At 51.9% G+C, this 16,585-nt stretch overlaps 1 protein-coding gene across 1 annotated transcript in view; it reads left to right on the top strand.

Annotated features, from left to right (window-relative positions):
• Window positions 1-16,585, top strand: part of Cacna1i (calcium voltage-gated channel subunit alpha1 I) — a 119,899-nt gene that overhangs the window by 37,835 nt on the left and 65,479 nt on the right. Inside the window, exons 4-5 of the mRNA XM_075959845.1 lie at window positions 524-657; window positions 16,235-16,332. Coding sequence (XP_075815960.1) covers window positions 524-657; window positions 16,235-16,332 — 232 coding nt within the window. The remainder of the gene's footprint in view (window positions 1-523; window positions 658-16,234; window positions 16,333-16,585) is intronic.

Here is a 16,585-nt window from a genome sequence, read left to right as displayed (position 1 = left end):
TGGGCAGGGTTTGAGGAACCATCAAACAGGGCTCCAGGGCTGCACCCATTTTGCAGAAGTAGAATATTCGAGGCCCATCCCTGGGAGTCAGACCTGAGTTTCATTTTAATTCCACTATGTAATTGCTGTGTAACCTGGGGCAAGTTGCTTGACTTCTCTGGGTCTTGCTTATTTAGCTATAAAGTGGGCTACCCAATGTACGCCATTGCGAGAATTAGGGGTGAGAATGTAGTTCCACCGTCTGTCCTAGTGTTTGACAGTTAGCAGAGATAATGAGGGAGAGCCTGGTGCTCAGCCCTGACATTGTCATTGCCTAAGCTAAAACGATGGAGAAAGTGGGCTGTGTAACCTTGGTAACTTCATCCCTTCTCTGGGCCCGGGACTCCTCTCTGTGAAGTGGTTGAGTGGACCAGGGCCTCGGAGGTTCTCTTCCTGCCCCACCTTTGACCTCACAGTGGCTCTGACTTCCACTCTTGCCCTGAGAGTTCACTCTGTCCTGTGCTGTCTTTTTCCGGCCACGCAGGTCTTTGATGACTTCATCTTCATCTTCTTCGCTATGGAGATGGTGCTTAAGATGGTGGCCCTGGGCATTTTTGGCAAGAAGTGCTACCTCGGGGACACGTGGAACCGCCTGGATTTCTTCATCGTCATGGCAGGGTAGGTAATGAGCTGTTGTTGATGCATGCCAGCTGCCGCGAAGCTAGCCCAGGGGCTTCTGGGGGCTGATGGTGATGCTGTGTGAGGATGTGGGGCCTCTGGTCCAGGGGACAGGAGAAACGGTGCCCTGTGTGGACAGACAGCTGTCCGGTCCTTTGGCCACCGTGAACATCTGTCCTAGATGGGCAGTGTAGACTGGGTGTTTTATGATGATTAATTGAATGCTTTTGAGAAAGTCACTTAACTTTGTGGAGCCTCCATTTCCCCAACTGTAAAAAAGGAGGAAAGAGATTCACTCGGTCAGAATGAACACCAGGAAGTGTTGCTGCCATCAGCAGCAGCAGCACCATCACCATCATAACCATGACCATTATTATCATCATCGTTGTCACTTTCATCTCCGCCTCTCTCACTACCTTGCTGTTATCATTAGTCATCACCACCACCATAACCTCTGTTATCATTGCCATCATCATCATTATCATTAGCCTCACCATCATTATGATCACTCACCATCATCTCATTTTCACCGTCATAATTATAGTCATCTTCATTGCCACATCATCTTCTTACTGCAAACTGTCATAATCAAAACCATCATTATCATAACCATTATCGTTATCCCCATGACTGTCATCATCGTCATCACCATAACCATCACCACCATCATCTCCACAGTTATCATCACCACCACTATTGTTACCATCGTTGTCACCATCGTCATTGTCACCACCACATCCTCATCCCTACCACCTTTACCATCATCACCGTTATCACAACCATCATCACAGTCAGCATCACCATCATCACCACCATCGTCACCGTTATCACTACCATCATCACCACCATCATCACCGTTATCACTACCATCATCACCACCATCACCGTTATCACTACCATCATCACCGCCATCATCACTGTTATCACTACCACCATCACAGTCAGCATCACCATTATCACTACCATCATCACCGTTATCACTACCATCATCACCACCATCATCACCGTTATCACTACCATCATCACCGCCATCATCACTGTTATCACTACCATCATCACAATCAGCATCACCATTATCACTACCATTATCACCGTTATCACTACCATCATCACCACCATCATCACCGTTATCACTACCATCATCACCACCATCATCACCGTTATCACTACCATCATCACCATTATCACTACCATCATCACCGTTATCACTACCATCATCACCACCATCATCACCGTTATCACTACCATCATCACCACCATCATAACCATAATCACTACCATAATCACAGTCAACATCCACCATTATCACTGCCATCATCACCGTTATCACTACCATCATCACCACCATCATCACCGTTATCACTACCATCATCACAGTCAGCATCACCATTATCACTATTATGGTTGCTCAGCAGTCTGGATAGAGGGCAGATTTAGACGTCCTCTGACCCCATTTCTGGTCACTTCTAATGAAGCACGAATGGTTTTAGTGGGAGGATCACTTAACCCAGGAATTTAAGACCAGCCTGGGTCACCGAATAAGACTTGATGAAAAAGAAAAAGCCACATGCTACAGTCAGAGAAGCCAGGGGAAACTAGGTCCCATTTTACCCATTTGGAGCGTCACTCAGACTTCCTTCCTGCTTTCCTGGAGTCTGTTCAGCAGCCAGGGATGCAGAGGGTTCTGCTGAATGTGGGTGCAGCCTGGAGGCCAGCTGAGGGGGAGAGAAGGCCACATGCAGGCCAGTCTTGCCAGGCTCACTGGCTAGGACAGTGCCCATAGCTCTGCTGTGGTGAGGTCTGCCCACACTTGGACTAGGGCTCTGAGCAAGGTGCTGTATTTTGCTGAGATCATTTGACCCAGGAGCCTGATGGAACCAGGCTTGGGACACGGGGACTTGAATTCTGTCCTGAGGAGGTAGCACATGGGAGGCAAACAGGTACTAACCATACTTAGCCAGGGCTCCACACGGCGGGAATCAGGAAAGAACAAGGCTAGTGACGGGGAAAGTGTGCATGCCCGGTAGTGTGTGTGTGTGAGCATATGTATGTGTTTGCACACAAGTACTTTGCCATCCGTAAGGGACAGCGGAGACACCTATCAATGACTAGAGTAGCGGCCCAGGAGTTCTCAGTCTCTGTCCTGAAACGCGACAGTTTGTGTCCCCACTCTGTTCCAAGCATCCCTTCCTGATGGTGCTCTTCAGACTCCAGGCCCCCTTGTCCCTAGGGATTTGGAGCCCACCTGAAGACAGGTAGACATCAGATGGTTTCTGGGGTACCAGGGCATCACCTTTGTCAGGTGCATTTTCCCTGGGGCTGACTGGAGAATACCCGTAAGTAGAGTTTCAAAGGAAAGGTTTTGGAGAGTATCAGTTTTTAATATTGGCTGTGCAAGCTCATCCCTTTGATCTTGGGATGGGAAGGACGGAGTGTGTCTGCTCTTTCATAGGACTGTGACTTTACTCTCTTAGAACTGGTGACATTGTGCCACGTGAATGGATAGCATGGGGAGCCCAAACCACCTTGCTCTCCTTCCTTGCAAGGCGACAGCTTTGTCCAGCTGAGAAACTGGCTGTTTTCCTCCTTGTCTTCAGAATTCAGGCTTTCTCCTGGTTATCTAGAACTTGTGGTTCCAGCTTCAAGGGCCCCGTTGGCTCAAAGCACTTGCCCTGTTTCTTCTTTGATTTTCTAACTCATTCTCCTGCTCTGTCTTCCTCAAGTTCCTGTTAGCTGGACTGTCTCTCCCTTCTCTTGTCTCTGTATCTGTCCTGTGTTCACCTGGCACAAGAGGGAGTTCTGGACTCAGCTTTGTGTGTCACCCCTGGCTCAGCAGGGTCCATTCCCCCTTCCCTGCCCCTGCTAGAATTGTCCCCTTCTCTGTCATTTCCATCCCCTGGATGTCTTCTTGCTGTTGTGTTGTCTGGGTTTCGGAACAGTTTGTACCTGGTTTTGTTTTATGGTTGTGATGTTCACCCACATCTCCTTGGAGTACTAATGTTGTTGTTCTAAAGTCCCTGATTCTGGAAGGAAACTTAGATCAGAATATCATTTCCAAAAGTTGAAAAAAAAACCCAGATGTGAAGAAAAGTGACCCTTGTACAGATACGAGAGTGCCGTGTTGTTCTGAGAAATGTCCCTGGTTATTCCACTGACTCGGGGACAGGTGAGGTGGTGACACAGCATCTGGGAGCAGGTGTAGAAGAGGAAGCATTCGAGCTGAGTGACGATGTGGTGATGGCCTCCCACGAAGACAGCGCAGGCTGGCTATAGGCAGAAGTCTTTCCTGTTGGGCAGAAATTACATCCATCTTTGCCTGGTAAAAATCCACAAATCAGCTTGCAATTTCCCAGTGGCTACACCTTTTAATTAGCAGGAAAGAATAAATCAACAAAGGTATTGTCCCCTAGATACCGAAGAATCATCAGGTACATCTGTTAGCTCATGCTAACAAGGCCTCGCTGTGCAGCCCTGACTAGCTTGGGCCTCACTATGTAGACTACGCTGGCTGTGGAGTCACAGAGATCATCTGCCTTCAACTTTCCAGTGTTGAGATGGAAGGTGTGCGGCACATTAGACAGCTTTTCCCAACTCTTGTCTCACAAATGTCATTTTGTTGGCTGGGTCTGCCCTTCCTGTCTCGAAGCTTTCCGGCCCCTGCCGCACAGACCGCAAGCTCAGCTCTGTTTCTTGTTCCCCTCCTGTGTGCTGGCACACTGGGATCTCCAAGCTGAGCAAGGAGAGGACCTGGACCAGCCTCAACACCCAGTTCTTGGGACAAGTTGGGAGGTAGGATCTTCTGACCGCCACCCTTAGCATCAGGAAAAGCTGGCACGGGGCTGATAGCAAAGCATGTTTTTACAGTCTTACTGTATGAACTGAGTGTGTGTGTGTGTGTGTGAGAGAGAGAGAGAGAGAGAGAAAGAGAGAGAGAGAGAGAGAGAGAGAAAGAGAGAGAGAGAGAGAGAGAGAGAAAGAGAGAGAGAAAGAGAGAGAGAGAGAGCCCTGCATTGTCACCTCCACTGTGACCTACAGATGATGCAACTTGTCCATCAGCTTCCTGGGAGACTTTCTCAGAGTCAGAACACCCGCAGGCCTACCCTGTGCTAGATGCGGAAGCAGACCTACTGTTGTCTGTAGGGTCTTTACTATCCTAAGAATGGTGTGGGTGGAGAGGGCAGGGTGATGGTTATAGCTGGTATTCCAGAGCCCAGTTTCGCCCTTCCCACCCCCACCTGGTTCTTACCACCTCCAGAGCTGCCCACCCATCCCCCCAAGTCCCACCAGTACTATAAACATTCTGTTTCCAGAGTAACAGGTCTGACATCCCAAGGATATTTCTTCCCTTCCTGCTCCACCCCTTCCCCAAATTACCGGCTGCTTCTTCCAAGACACAGAGGGTGACACAGAACCTCTGAGTTGCAAGGTTCCTTAGAGGTCACAGCAGTGCTGAATTGAGACGGGAGGCCCCATTTGTACGCTGCTCCTGCAGAGAACTCACTATCATGCAAGGCAGCCAGTCTCAACTCGGAACAGAAGAAAGAGCTGGGAAGTTCCTTCACTTCGCTAAACTCTGCCTGTCTGTGGCTTCCACCTCTTAGTACCGTTCATTCTCAACTCGGCATTTACTGAGGTGCTATTGTACACCAAACTGTCCTGGGAAGTGGGGATACAAGATAAGGGAGACAGACGCCCTTCCTGACATCATGGGGCTCAGAGTGTAGAAAAGAAATGCAAAACACACATCACAGACAGGTTCTAAATGGCTCCACAATACTGCCTAGAAGGACCAGAGTGACCCAAGGACACGGGTCCAGTATCTACCAGGGGTCGGAATGTCTTCCAGACACAGAGCAGACATGGGAACGGTCCAGCAGAGAAAAGACAGTGGAATCTTAGGTGGAAGGCTAATATTCTGGAATGTGTGGAGCTGAGAGATGAGGCTAGGAGACAGATCTGGGGCCTCTCACATGGGGAAACTGAGGCCACAGGAAGGGTTTTATGTACAGACTCTCCACAGCCTTCCAGAAGTCTAGAGGGGGCTTCATTTTCGCTTTAGGACGAAACATCCCAGTTCCTCCCACCGCTTGTCCGAGGACAGTGTTTTCAGAAAGCTCCAACTGCTGGACTTTGTTATGCTGTCTCTATTCTTTCCCAGAGAATAGGATCATAGCCTGCAGTGACAATGGCTTTGGGGCAGATGGGAGAGGCTGTACCATCCCAGCAACATGTAGGCTCTGATAGCTTATCTCACAGTCACGCTTGCCCTCCAAGCCGGGTCCCTTCACCTTGGGGTTGAAAGCAGGTGACTTTTACACTCAAACAACGAGTTTTGCTCTGTGGCTGGTACTTTCATCACAGAGGGGTTTCTGGAGTAGGGATCCAGCTGTTCTCTGTCACTTTCTGTTTTTGCTCAGTCTAGGCTGAGAGCCCCGTCATTCTCTCCCACCCCATGACAGAGGCAGGCCGTCACCATGACTCTTGAGGTGTGGCTCAGCCGCTCTACCACCTTCCTCTTAAGCTGCTCTCTCCTGTCTTGTCCATTAGGGGGTCATGAAATATTCAATTATTGTCTTGAACCTGAGATATTCTTCGCCTGTATATATCCCTTCTGACGTCATGTGAATTCCGTCTCATCCTCCATGCCCAGGCCTTTATGAAATGACCACTGCCAGCAGCCAGGCGGGAGTGAGACAACTCTGTTAAGAGTTAAAAGCCCATCTTTGGGGGAGCAGGAACCTGGGTGGGGTTGTGGGCTCCTAGGTGGATGAAGGGAGGGAGCAAGTGCCAGCACTTTGACTCTGAAAGCCCTTGAAACCTGAGGACTGTGACATCACAGGGAGGGCCTCCGTGCAGAAAAGAGCTGCTGACTGAGGGACAAGGCTTGTGCTGCTAACATTCTTTCCCAGAGGAAATGCAAGCAGTGTCTACCCCTCTTCTTCTAAGGTCCTGGTGACACACTGAGGATTATCCCAGCTAGCCTTGTCACAAGACCCTCTCACCTGAGTATCCAGCACTCTCTCCTACTCTGCCTTAAATGCATGTGGCAGACCGGGGAAGACTAAGGGGGTGGGGGCTCTATCTACAGGCTATGGAGAAGCCCACCTCTCTGCCCACTAAAGGCATTCTGGGTATGGCCCATGAGGGAGGAGCATAGTCACGCATAGCAGTTGGGATGAGCAGTCTCCTCAACCTTCAAACACAGCCTTTCACCCCTCTCCATGTTTCAGAGAGCAGCAGAGTCGTGGGGGCAGCCTCTTGGGTCCCACTCCAGGCATGAGGGCCTATCAGGCACAGCGGGACCTAGGGATCTGCACTGATCTAGGGGTCCAGCTGTGGTGGTCTGTGGCTGCTGTCAGAGAAGCTGGCTCATGTGACCTCCGTAGGGAGCTGTGAGAGGTAAAGGGTCATGACTCCCCGTGCTGGTTAGTGTGAAAGCATTGCCATGCAGGAGCTAATGTCCTTGTGATTTCCTGGGTCTTTTCTTTCGTGGTCACAGACAGTGTCTGGAGCTATGGATATCTGAGTTGAAGGCTGTATGGAAGGATAGAGAGATGGCTATGCCAGCCATGCCATTCTACATGGGTCAGAAAACAATGTTTTCTTTACCAAATCCCTCCTTCTCTACTGCTCTTGGCCGGAGCCACATCTCATGGCTACTCTTGGCTACACAGAGGCAAGGGAAGCAGGGAACCTCTTTGAACTTGGCTCAGCCAATCAAGAGCTCTTCTGTGGGGTCGAGTCAGATTGCAGAAGAAGGTTCATATCAGGTGGGCAGTGTCCTCACTGAAGCCAAGGCCCCTGGTTGTCACTTCTGTAGCTCTGGCCAGGTTGGCTGGGCAGGGTCTGTGCCCTGCTGAGGAATCTAAAGTGGGTACCGATCATACAAGTGCCACAGAGGCCAGTGCCTGCCAGTGGGTCCAGCCGTCGTCAGTGGTCAGAGGCTCATTACTGGCTCTTTGCTGAAGCTGGTGGAGGAGCCTTCCTCCCATGGGGTTGTGTTTGTGTTATGTGGGGTTCAGGGAAGCCCTCTAGTTGCCAAGAGACTCAAGAGGCCCTGTGTGCTGTGTCACTGATCACTTTACTTTGGGACTTTACAGGTCTTCTCTCTGATGGCAGGTCCCCAGAGCCTGGCCTTGGGTCAAGGACATGGCTCCCGAGACTCAGGCTGCATTGCTTTCCGATCTGTTGGGCGAGGTGCTAATGATTGGAGTGAGAAGCTGTGATTGGGTGGGTGTGGACCTGGGAAGGGTCCAGACAGAATCTGAGTGTAAATGCTTGTTTCATTTGCATACAGGGCTGGTTGGAATAGGTGATGGTCACTGTGTGGGCCTGTTTCCATAGAAACAAGATGGTAGCCACCATGAGGGATGGGTGAGTTGCTTGAGATCCTCAGACCTGCCTGGTGAGTCATACAGGACAGGTGTGAGTCAGGCAAGAACCTCAAAATCATGTGGTGAAGGGATTCTCCCAGCTCCTTTACAGAGGAGCCTTGCCTTCCATCATGGCTGGTTCCAGACTCTGGACAGATGTTTTTGTCTGTGCAGCCCTCTCTGTTTTCTGGGGCTAGCGCTCCTCCCCGGTGTTTGCTGATGGCGTCCTCTTCTCCCCACAGTTACTCATCTTTCCTTTTCTGCTCAGCCATTGAGGCCCAGAATTGAGCCTTTTTGGCTCCAATTGGCTGGAGTGGGCTCTGTGTTTTTTCCTGAGCCAGTTTGGGTGGATGTCAGCTCTACCCATGCCTCATAGCTTGAGAATAAGGAGGCTATCCCAGGAGGATATAGGGGGTAGGAGGAATCCCTGGTCTTGGGTTCCTTGGAGTGCAGCCAGAAGCTTGGGTAACAGGAGCTGGCTCACGGGTGGCTTGCTTGAGGGGTGGAATCTTTCACATCCCCCATCACGTCCTCAGCCTCAGGATCTCAAGAGGTTCAGGTTGTTAAAGCTGCTTTGCCCGCGAGGAAATGGAGGCTCATAGAAGTTGGTGGCCCAATCCAGGTCACCACTGTACACGGGGGATCTGGGTTTGCTCACATCTGGCTGCCCTGGAGCCCATGTTCACCCCAGGTATGAGGGAGTGTCACCTTTTCAGAAGTCAAAATTATCCCACTGGCCTGTCCCAAGGTCTTGGGAAGTCTTACTGACACTCAGGAAGCTGTGAGGGATGTTTGTTTCCTCCTGTCTGTGGCAGAGCTTATGGTGTCCCTTCCCCTCCTTCCCAGTAGCATAGCCCATCCCGGGGAGGGGTGCCAAGACTAGTCTGAGCTCACTCAAGTGAGGCAGACATTGAAAGAGGTGGGAGGCATATAAAAAAAATCATGCATTGAGGATGCTCTGTGCATACTGTGCTCACCTCACAAGCCTGATGATTAGAACTTGGAACTCTGGTACTCTCTTCGAAGCCAGGGGGCATGGCAGCTCACCTCTAATTCCAAAGTTCTGAAGGCCAAGACAGGGAATCCCTGGCTAGACTATTGATATTGGTGAGCGTTGGGTTCAGTTAAGAGAACTTGACTTAACGAATAAAGGTGGAGATCAATCAAGGAAGACTCCCAACATCAGACTCAGGAGTTCACACGCACACATGCGTCCTCACATGAATACACGCTATACAAAGACACAGGCAAAACAAAACAATCAGGCATTCCTGAGTGGGTCATGGGGCTCAGCTTGTCTATAAACCTAGCAGTCACAAGTCTGAGGCAGAAAGGTTGTCGAGAGTTTGAGTCACAAAAGGAAGACTGTCTACAAAACAAAACAAACAGACATATTTGCCTGAGCACCGTTATTTCTCTCACGGCCCTGGGAAAGGGTAACAGAGCGTTGAATGTAGGCTGGCTGTAGGAGCGTCTTGAATCCCTTGATCCCTGAGTTCCTGGAGCCCCCTAGGTTCCCACCTTCCTGGGGTCTGTCTTTGTCACCCGTCCTGAGATTTTGTAGCTATCCTTCCTTGTGCAGAACCCCCCTGAGTTGTGAACTGAGGCTAGCACAGTTACATTCACTGTCCTCAGAAGTCAAGTGGGCTTAACCGTCTCAGCCTCCTGGACTTGGAGACTTTGTGGGAGGAACTATGGGTATCTTAGCACTGGCATGCTGTAAGGGAACACCACAGACTGCCTGCGTACCGGGAGCTATTGTTATAGACAGCAGACGTGTATTCCCAGTTCTGGAGGCTGGGACTCCAAGGTCAAGCTGCAGCAGGAGAGTTTGGAACCTGGTGAGGGTCCACTACCTCACAGATATGTTTCCTTGGTACACCCTCATGGATAAGGGGTTGAACAGTTTTCTTTGTTTAGTCTGTAAGGGCACCAATTTCACCCTGATGTACCCCAAGAACACCACCTCTTTGTTTCATGATTTTTGCTAGAACTTTAGCCTATGACTTTGGAAGGGATATAAACTGACCACAGTCTTGGGCAAAATCACCGTGACTGTGAAGGAACTGGCCTGATTCAAGAGCCATGATGCCATTTTTGTGGTGCCTCCTCCCTTTGCTTCTCATTCTTGCTGCAGGTGCTCCACCAAGACCCCTACTGTGTGCTGGGAGTCAGGCGAGTGTCCTAGGGTGATGGTTTAGTTGTCAAGTGACACCCGCTGAGTCCTCTCCAGCTGCCTGCTAACCGATGATCCGCCATCCCCACCTCCGCATCTTCTCTGCCATGAGCCCAGTCTTCTACTGCATCTTAAGAAAGCCCACAGGGTTCTCCCAGAGATGGAGGAAGCAAATGTAGATACCAGCCCTGGGTGCATCTGGAAAGGCACTCCGTGTCACTTCGCAGTAGCTCCAAAGGCTTTTTTCCCCCCCATCTTGTTCTTCAAGCTATTTATTTGACAAGCTCTCATGACTAGGGAGCCTGCATGTGCTCAGTGCTGGGGACCTGGCTGGGACCCTGAGGCATCTCTGAGGATCTGCAATGTGCCGAGTAAGCAACAGTGAGATAGATACAAGGCAGGAGGGCTCGGCTCAGCTTGGGGTGGGCCTGGGAAAGCCAAAAAGGACTCTTGAGATACAAAGACTGGACCAAAGGGGCCTGGAACACTCTGAGAGCTGGGGTTGTTGCCGGACATTGGAGTACAGTGGGTCGTGGGCAGTGCTGGGGATGGGGCCAAGGGGGTTAAAGAATTATAGCCCGGGACTCCCTGGATCTTCCTGTCTGGGTGAATATGACCTCTTCCTTCAGGGTACATGTGACTTGTGGGTGAGCTGTAAAAGCTAAAAAAAAAAAAAACAAAAAACAAAAAACAAAAAACAAAAAAAACCCAAAAACCAAAAAACTCATGATGGCTCATACCTATTGTCCCTTCCTCAAGCCAGATCCTATTCTAAGCCCCGAGTCTGTGTTAGAATCCTGCTCCGTTGAATGTTCTATTCAAAGTCACTGTTGTACCGATAGTGAGCTGTGACTGAAACCCCATAACATGCTCTGACCACTGAACCATACCGCCTCCAAGGATGCTGGCCATCTCGCTGCTGTGTGTTGTGGTCCCTGGGTTAGCTGGGGGGGGGGGCTTGTAAACTGTGATGAGATGGGGGTAGGGATAGGTTCTTCCACACCTGGCTGTGTCCCCTCGGTGTTCTCTGGGTCTTGACTTCCTCTTCTGCGGACAACAGGCGCAATTATCCGACTGTGGGAGAGTTTACCTGGGGATGTGTGTGTCTGCTTGGTGTCTTCTGAATGCTCGAGAGGCCCTTCCCAGCCTGCCAGGATTGAGTGGGCAGGTGGCAGAAGCTCAAGGCACCCAGGCTCCCTGTCCCTCAAGCCTCAAGGGAAGAAAGGAGGCAGAATTTGAGAGCAGAGCTGCTCCATCCCTGGGCCCTATTCCCGCAGCTCTTCCCCAGCCTTCTGTGTTGGTGCAATCCTCAGGCCACACTGAGGCAAAGTGGTCCTCACGCCTCCGGTTTCCAGGCCACATATTTAGGGAAGGGGTCTCCTCTCACCTGGCCCAGTCCAAGGCCTGGATTACCCTCAAGGACAACCTGGGGCTGCATGCCCATTCTGACCCTGTGACAGTGACCGAGTCAGGGGGGCGCCCCTTTATCTGAGCAGTCCTGGGCCTCTCCCTGGAGCCAGGAGTTTCAAGGTAGGGTTCTTTCTCAGGAACACCACAAGAAACCCTGAGGAGCCCCCTCATCCTATCTGCTTCCTTCTCACCTGGCCCCCACCTTCACCTGGCCCCCACCTGCACCTGGCCACTCAGGGAGGACAGTCCTTCTTCCCCTGGAGAGGTTCCTCGGTAGAAGTGCTTTTAAGCCAAACCACTTTGCCCAGTTAGGTGCTTGGGAGCTGGCAGGAGGCGGAGGGGGGTTGTTGACTTCTCTTTCCTTAAAGACTTTTAGCACCGAAACGTGTGATAAAAGTAACTGTGTAATTAGGAATTAATCTCTCACTCTTGAAAGCGATGTCTTACTTGGGGCCTGAGGGAAGTCAGCCCCGTGGTTACTCACCCACTCAGCAGCTTGTTAGGAGCTAGGACCAGGGGCTCAGAGACCACTTTCCTGGTGACAGGAGGAGGGGATGGCTTTTAGCACAGAGTGGGTGGGGTTATTCACAATAGGTTGAGTGTCTCCAGGGTGTAGGCAGCAGGTGAAGCTGGCCATGAAGGTCAGAGGCACGCCTAGTGCCACACTGTGTTTGGGGGTGGCTGCAGGTGCTGCTGCTGTTGGCCCACCTCCCTGCACCCTGTTCTGGGAATAGAACCCAGGGCTTTGCACATGGTAGGCAAGCTCTCTGCCCCTGTGCTGCAGCCCAGCCTTGCTGCTCCAGCTCCCAGATGTCTCTGTGTTCTCTCAGGGCTCCTGGACCGCCCTGTTACTACTTTCCCCCTTTTCATCTTTCCTGGATCAGTTCTTGAGTGAATGAGCAGTCTGAGTCTTCGACTCAGAAGAGGGAACTCTATCCCTGCTAGGAAGTGTGGGCTGTGAGGAGGCAGAACAGGGGGTGATGGTGCAGAGAGAGAAGAGCCGTCAAGAAGACAGAAAGGAGGGGAGTGAGGTATTTGCCTAAGGTGTCCTTGAACCTTGCTTGGCACCTAGGGTACTGAAGGTAGGAGCAGGGAAGAGGGGCAAGGCCAGCCTGGGGACAGCCTTAAAGGCCGCGGTCAGGAGTCTGACCTTTTTTCTGAGAGCCATGGGAGCCATGGAAGGCTTTAGGGGAGCACAGCTCCGCTGGAGACTTAGATTTGCGATGTGGCTGGGCTGGGGGGAGGGGAAAGCAGGAGACAGGAGAACAGGAGGGAGGCTGTCACAGCTGTCAGAAGACAGGGACAGTGACGTAGTCTCAGCAGGGATGGTAGAGGTGGCAGCAGCTGTCCCAGGTTGGACTTGCTGGTGCAAGAGTCTCTGTCAGGATGGTGAGGTTCCTAGGGCAGAAACTTAAACTCACAGTCCGTGTCTCCCAGTCAAGTGTTCTTCCCTGTCCCTCCCACACATGTCCAGCATCCTTTTGGTCATGTTCCGCTCTGGGAAGAATGAAAGCTTCTAGCTTCTCCACTGTGCACCTAATGTGTGCTTCTTATCCCCAAATAAATTTGACTGTACTCCTCCCTGAGACAGGAAACAGCCATAGCAGAATGTTCCAGTGGGGTCATGGGGCATAGAAGTCTTAAGAGGAACAAAGCTTTAGTGTTCTGTTCATGTTGTTAAGAACTTGGTAATATCACATCTTCAGTGGCTGCCAGGAAGCTAAGAATTCAGATTTTGATATTAAATTCTACAAGAACTTTCATGGGGGGGCAGTGGAGGGTTTTGTTGTTTGTTTGTTTGTTTGTTTTGAGAGCCTGAGGGATGCACAGATGGGTCTCAGGAAATTTTGCAGCTCATTGTGAGGGTGTGCTCCTGCCCGAAGCCCTGGAGGGTGAGGTCCAGGGTGGAGGGCAGGGGCTGGGCTAGTGTGCAGTTCTGTCTAGGTTTGTTCTGTCTGAGCTTTGAGGGTTCTAATGTGCTTCTGGCTGCAGCTGCTCTGCATCTTCTAGGGAGTCAGTGTGGAGGGGTTTGCTGAGTCTGAGGCCAAGCCCGTGCGTCCCATCAACTTCCCACTGCGAGGAGGTGTTCAGCCTGTTGTTTACTAGCTGGGCCTTGGTGATATCCAGCTGCAGCCCACATGCCATCCAGCATCCAGGCAGCTTGTCTCTTCTCCCTGGTTGTGGGAGACAGTGTCAGAGAGCATCCCACCAAGATGCTGAACCTCTCGTGGCAGCCGTATCCCAGGCCCTGTGCTTTGCCCAGTGCTGATCATCCAGGCTGTGGCCCTGGGGGCTCTGGATGGGAAACACTGGAGCACGTGACCTTGTGGGGCCTGGAGTTGGGGACAGGCAGGGGGTGTCCTGAGGACTCCCTTGCTGAGGCTGCTCTAGAGCAGGACTCTCTCCAAGGTTGACAGAGGCAGGTTCAGCATATTGGCTGCACTCAATTTGGGGGTGGGAGGGGGCTCAGGCAGATGGATACACAGAGTCGGCAGGATAGGGCCCAGACAGCCCTCAGACAGCCCCGATTTTCTGCCTATCTCTACCTCTCAAACTTGCGTTTAAAAAAAATGTTTCACAGGGGTAGGGATGGCTCCATGTTCCCTCTGTCCTGAGCTAGGCAGGTGTGCCACCTAGGGTTTTGGGCACAGTCCATGGGAATCTCCTCTCCCACACCCCCAAGCAAAATGTACACAGCACTCCCTCACGACCAGATCCAGAGAACCTGCCTCGGCGGGAAGGGGGTCTGTGAAGTGGGTGAACGCTGCAGGGTGTCTCCCCCTTGCCCGGGGTGTGTATGTGCGTGTGCTCGTGTGCCAGAGCAAAAACATGCCAGGGTGAACATCCAAGTGTGTGTGCGTGTGTGTGTGCCAGCATGTGCCGCCCCCACAGTGCCTCCGTCACAAGCGTCCCCCAGCTGCTGGGAGAGCTCTTTCTACACAATATGAAAATGACAGTTTGGTTCTCCCACGCATGGAATCCTCACGCGGCCTGCTCCCTACTGCCTGCTCAGGGCTGCTCTTGTCCTCCCCCACGCCAGGTCTCAGCCTCACCCTCTCTGCTGGCCTTCCCTTCTTCTCCCTTCTTCTTCCTCTGCTCAAATCTTTGTCTGTGACTCTAATCTCTGTCACTGTTTTTGAGGTCACTCCTCTCTAAATTTAGGCTAAAGCAGGAGCGCGTGTGTCTGAGGGTGTCCATATGCGAGTGTGCGTGCGGATGAGCCAGCTCAGGTGTGTACGTGTGGGGGTCGTGCGCACAGAGTGGAGCCTGCCAGAGAGCTAGGTGTGGACAGAGCCGGGAATGGACTGGGGCATCTCAGGTGAGGCAGCTTTCGCTCAATTACTCCTCCAGCGACAGGAGGGGGCGGTGGCTCACAACAGTTGGACAGGTTTATTGGGTGTGTAGGAAAGCCTTCATTTCCCACCCACACTGGTGACATATGGAGCCAGCAGCCATGCTGGAGCCAGGGTGAGATGAGAGAGACTCTACTGAGTGACACCTGAGGCCGGTTGTTGAGGGGATCTTTGAGCGAGGGGGAGGATGGTGGTGTCCCAGCAGTTGACATCTGACTGGAGTATAGACCTCTGTGTGGGTCTTCAAGATCTGCTCTGTGTGAGATCTGGGAAGGCTCCCTGGAAGAGGCTACTGCCAGGAAAGCTCTGCAGGGCAAGTGGAATGAGGAGCAGAGCAGAGAGGGGACTAGGGCAGTGTGACGCTCCAGGGCTGTCTCTGTGTGAGGCACCGTGCCCAGCAGGCTTGGGCTTGAGACATTTTGGGTCCATGGTACTGACATTGGTCTGGCGTGTTCTGGAATCAGTGTGGAAAAGCTTCTGAGGCTCCAGCGCTGTGTGCGGGAGAACGGCTAACCCAAGCATGATTTCATCACAGACAAGGGGGTGGCTCCTCCAGGCGGAAGAGACCCCTGAGAAAGGTTTTGGTTGGCTGAGGAGTGTCTGTGAGCCTGGAATATGGTTGACCAGTACAGCGTTCCTCAGCACCCTAAGAATACAGAATGCCTGTCACGTCTTGGAGATGTGCCGCCAGATGCCTCGGGCTGGTGTGCCGTGGGCAGAGAGGAGGCTGGCCCCGTGCGATGCTTGGCTCTAGCCTTATCTCTCTTACCCTCTTGCTTTCTTACTGGGACTTTGTTTCCCGGCTTGGTGGGTCCCTCTTAGGCCCTTATCTGTGATGGAGGCTTGATAAAGCTACCATTGATGTCAGTGACACCCAGTTTCTATGTGATACCAACCTGAGGTCCCTCAGCTCTCTAGGTTTAATCTGATGGCCAAGCATTCACATTGGAAGAGAAGGGCTGATATAAGTCAGGGGTCAGATGGATAGGGTAAGAGGGTGGGGGGCCGCCTTGCGTGGTGCTGACTCTATAGTGGGGACCTGTCTCTGTTCCTTCCACTTCCACTCCTGACTGTACCTGCAGCCTCCCTGTGACAGGTGCATTGCTCCTGCTAACCCTGCTTACAAGGAGACTGGAGCCAATCACAGCTCTATCTTGGTCCCTTTCCTCACTGTTCTAGGGAGCGTGGGTGGCTGGGTGGTCCCACCCTGGGACCTGGTCCTGAGTATTTTCTATACTGTCCCTCATTCTCTCCTTTCTTCATAGGATGGTCGAATACTCTCTGGACCTTCAGAACATCAACCTGTCAGCTATCCGCACTGTGCGTGTCCTGAGGCCCCTCAAAGCCATCAACCGTGTACCCAGTGAGTTGGACCTCTCTGCCCACACATCACTGCCTGCCCAGCTTGCCCTGTTTATTTACTCAGAGAAGATAGATTAGTTCCTTCCTGGGCCAGATCTATGCTCACGGTGCTGGGCAGATGTCACGTTGTTCCCACTGAACTCATGGGCCAGCATGTGGTACCCAGAAGTGCTGGGGAGGGGGACTTGATGACTCTGAGTTCTCAAATAACTTGGATTTCAGCACTTGGGAAGTCTGACTGTTCTGGAAGAAAA

Source organism: Microtus pennsylvanicus, chromosome 2 (genome assembly GCF_037038515.1).
Source record: "Microtus pennsylvanicus isolate mMicPen1 chromosome 2, mMicPen1.hap1, whole genome shotgun sequence".
Classification (NCBI taxonomy): Eukaryota; Metazoa; Chordata; class Mammalia; order Rodentia; family Cricetidae; genus Microtus; species Microtus pennsylvanicus.
This window is presented reverse-complemented; position numbering and strand designations above follow the sequence as displayed.